The sequence below is a fragment of the Chaetodon auriga genome, chromosome 14, assembly GCF_051107435.1.
Source record: "Chaetodon auriga isolate fChaAug3 chromosome 14, fChaAug3.hap1, whole genome shotgun sequence".
NCBI lineage: Eukaryota > Metazoa > Chordata > Actinopteri > Chaetodontiformes > Chaetodontidae > Chaetodon > Chaetodon auriga.
The window spans coordinates 6,667,746-6,672,020 of NC_135087.1; the positions used below are offsets into that span (position 1 = coordinate 6,667,746).

The 4,275-nt window shown below is 38.9% G+C and overlaps 1 protein-coding gene across 1 annotated transcript; it reads left to right on the forward strand.

The window, feature by feature from the left end:
- Positions 1–4,275, forward strand: slc22a3 (solute carrier family 22 member 3). The gene is made up of 11 exons (XM_076749368.1): positions 1–399; positions 832–935; positions 1,044–1,198; positions 1,775–1,943; positions 2,046–2,163; positions 2,282–2,385; positions 2,521–2,735; positions 2,904–3,012; positions 3,401–3,513; positions 3,645–3,744; positions 4,197–4,275. The coding sequence occupies exons 1-11, from the start codon at positions 1–3 to the stop codon at positions 4,255–4,257; spliced, it is 1,647 nt and encodes a 548-aa protein (XP_076605483.1). The 3' UTR covers positions 4,258–4,275.

The window sequence follows — 4,275 nt, forward strand, 5'->3', positions numbered from 1 at the left end:
ATGGCAAATGTGGACAAACTTATCGAGCACGTAGGGGACTTTGGGCCTTTCCAGAGGAAGATTGTTGTACTTGGTTCATTACCGTTAATACTCTTTGCTTTTGTACTTGTCGGGGTTGTTTTCTTAGGGCACACTCCAGATCACTGGTGTTGGAGTCCTGGATCCAAGCGCCTCCAGGAGGAATGTGGCTGGACAGACCTTGAGGTGCGGCAAGTCACAGTTCCCCGCTCTGAACAGTCAGGATCTTTCAGCAGCTGTGAGAGGTTTGGTGGAGACTGGAGCAAAAGTCAAAACAATTGTGATGGACTTGACTGGCTGCTGACTTCTAATGCTACCGAGCTGGTGCCTTGTGACAGCAAATGGGTGTTTGATAAAAGCCACAGCACTATTGTTTCTGAGGTAGGTACATTTTCTCTCTGCCTCTTTCTACATAAACAGTAGCAGAAATGTGAAATATAAGGTTGCACATGCCATTTTACAATGCCAACAGAGAATGTATGTGTAAATACACTCTCTATGAAGGTTAGTTGTTGCTGTTATATTAGATTTTTATCCTTCAGCTGTACCAAATACGTCATATGTAATAGTCATGTGATGTAGCTCTGTTTACCAAAGAGCAAGCTGTGTTATCATGAGACATTTTAGAGAATTCCTCTCTTGACAATTTCTTGTATTTCTTGTGTCAGAAAAGTTTGGCAGCACTTTGAAATGTTTTCCTGGGTGTAAACTTTTACTTTGTCAAAAATTAGTGTCATAATCTCCATTATTTTAGAATTATCCAAGATTAGTTTTGGTTTTGGATGAAATGTCTCTCAATTTTTTTCCTCCTAGTTCTCATTGGTGTGTGAGAAATCCTGGCTTGGTGATCTGAATCAAGTTTTCTTGGCACTTGGATTTTTTATTGGAGCTTTTGTCACTGGCTGCCTAGCTGACAGGTCTGTTATGTACCGTTTAGTTTCAGTTCTTCCCCCTCAGTTTTCACTGATAAGCATATGAGTATTTAAATTACTTTACACATTACTAATACTATACTATTTTCACAGGTTTGGGAGAAAGCCATGTTTCATTGCATCAATGCTTGGCCTTGGTATCTCAGGTGTAGGGGTCATGCTGTCACCATGGTACCCGCTACTGCTTACTTTTCGATTTCTACAAGGGTTTTGTGGAAAGGGAGCATGGATGGCCACCTATGTACTTGGTATGTTTAAAACAACACTAGAGCTCGTGTAAGAAACAATTCCCATTTGTCTTAATTTCTGAATGGTTAGGGTATGTCTCCAGTCTATGTAATGTGCCCAAAAATGATGGAAAGGCAACTGTGTGTGTGTGAGTTACAAGACTTTTATTTAAAAAGGACACAGAGGGTCTTATTCTATTTATGGATGTCAGTTAGATCCCCCTTTACATTCTGCATCAACGTGTGTTTTGGGTGACTGGATGGCAATCGGTAGTGCTTGACCACATGAAAGTACGACCACAGGTGAAATAAAAGCAGCAGCAACATTACATAGCATCAGATTGCAATCTGCTCTCAATGTGAAAACTGGAGACACTTATTAATACCAGGTGTAAATGTAGATCTAGATTCTATCTAGTTATGTAATCATAACTAGATTCAATCAGGATACGAGGCACATTTTAATGAAGGTGTAAAGGGGGTCTTATACTGCCTGATACTAAAATTTTCTAACTTATACCAACCATCTGTGTTTTGATAAATACATGTGCAAGAGGTTTGTCTTGCTGCTAAAACATATAATCTTTTTTGTTGTAGTGATTGAGTTCTTTGGCTCAAACAACAGGAAATTTGTGTCCATGGTGAGTCGAACTTTCTACTCCACTGGCATGGTCATCCTGCCTGGTCTGGCTTACTTCCTGTCCTCCTGGAGGACTCTGCAGCTGGTCATGAGTCTACCTTGTCTCTTGTTTATCTCATACCACTGGTATACATACATGGATTGCTTCATAAATGACATGTTTTATTTATCTGCATGGTACCTCTGAATCTGATGTTGAATCAACGTACACGTGTGTTTGTTTTAAAGGATTGTTCCTGAATCTCCACGGTGGCTGATCTCACAAAAAAGAACTGCAGAGGCCATGAAGGTTGCTGCGAGTATTGCAAAATGCAACCAGAGATCTTTACCGCATAATTTTCCAGAGGTGTGACAATATTTGAAAATGCTGTGTACTCTGCTTACATCTTTGTTTACCTTAGGAACTGTGCCAAATAAAAGCAAATCTCAAAATCTGATTAAGAGTCCAATATAATATCTTTCAGATATTTCTTTCAGAGGAACAGAAAGAAGTAAATCCTGCATCAATAATGGATTTGTTTAGGACACCACATATAAGAAAAAACACACTAATTTTAATTTATGCCTGGTAAGTGAGTTCGATGCAAGTTCTTGTGATTTCATATTAAGTGATTTCCTTCTACATGGTGCTTTAAAATCCTATATTGATTGCTCCTGGAGGATCTGCTAATAATTTAAAAAACACTATATTCCTCTCATCCAGGTTTACAAGTACCATTGTGTTTCAAGGCTTGATCCTGCGGCTAGGAATCACAGGCGATGACATCTTCTTGGATTTCTTTCTCTCTGCTGTGGTGGAACTTCCCACTGGCCTTATCTTCTACTTGCTGGTTGACAGAGTTGGCCGACGCTCCCTTATGGCCATCACCAACTTCACTGGTGGCATCGCCTGCCTCATAGCCCCTTTCATCTCCATGGGTATGTACAGCTGATTGTGAATGTGGCACCAGGTGAACAATTGGAAACTGATTCTGATTATTTATGAACAATTATAGGTGATGTAAGTTCTTGATTGATAAAGTGATTGATGATTCCACTTGCATCCAATTTCCATCCTGCATTTTGTTTCTTTTGTCTTTTCAACAGATTTTGCCTGGTTGAAAAAGACAATTGTAATCATCGGGAGGTTTGCTGTTGCCATTGGATTTGAGACCCTGACCTTTGCAAACATAGAGATGTATCCCACACCTCTGAGGTATGAAACCCATGACTGTTTCTAAATACAAATTTGTTTTTTATGTGCTGTGAAAAACAAAAAAACAATGTGTGCGCATCACACTAACAAGTACAGAACTGGATAAACTCACACTACATGTTATAATCAAGTCTTCCTCCACAGCCAATATGTATAACCCAATGGTGACACTGTAAGGATCACTTGAACAATTGTCTGTTGTACAAAGTCTCAGTTATATGACAATCAATCTGATAAGTTGGGGAGACCAATTTGGAGTTAAAATAAGGCTTAATCTGTTCAGTGTCTGTCCAGCTTTATACTAACCATACTAATCTCAAAACAAAGGTAACATATTCTAAATGTTGTAACGGTTTGTGGTTTGATTTGATTTTCAAATTTCTCACAGAAATTTGGGTGTATCACTGTGTTCATCAGCCAGTGACTTCGGAGCAATTGTAGCCCCATTTCTGCTCTACAGACTGGCCACTATCTGGCAGGAGCTGCCTCTTTGTCTTTATGGTAAATTTTAGCCTCCCTGCCACCATGTTCTTCAAATACTCTTAGCTCATTTAAACAATGCATGGAGAAATTTCAAAATTAATAATTTAAGAAATATTTCTAGAGTAAAAAGCACCTTACATTTGTTTCAGGTGTGATGTCAGTAGTCTACAGTGGATTGGTGACAAAGTTGCCTGAGATGACTGGGGTTGCCCTGCCAGAGACCATAAAGGATGTGGAGAATCTAACAGGGTAAATGGACTCTATTAACATGACATTATTAGATCTATTTGTGTTCATCATTATTAGCTGACACTCTTTTCCAGAGAAGATTATAGTGAGTGCAACAGTAACAACAACCTAACAAACCAAAATTCACAGATTGGCAATATTATGTGGAACCAGTACTAAGCAGTGTGAAACCAATGACAAAAAGACAACAAAACAACACTGTTTCCAATATAAGTTGGAAGAGTATAATAGAAAAGAGAAAGGTAAATAAATGAAGCAGAAAAGTGCTTATGGTACAGCAGAAAGGTGTCAAGAGAGGGGAAGATGGCAGGAAAGGTGCAAGAAAAGGTAACAATCAGTGACATCTGATTTACCAATGGTAAATCTAGATTTACCATTAGGCAGGTGTAACAGAAAGGTTCATGTTTTAATCCTGAATGCATCTCTCTTGTGTGTTTGTGTTTTCTGGACAGGGGGAAAGACAAGTCACAGGATGCAGAGAGGAATGGCTCTATTATGTTATTGAAGCTATGAAGACTTTGAAATTTATAG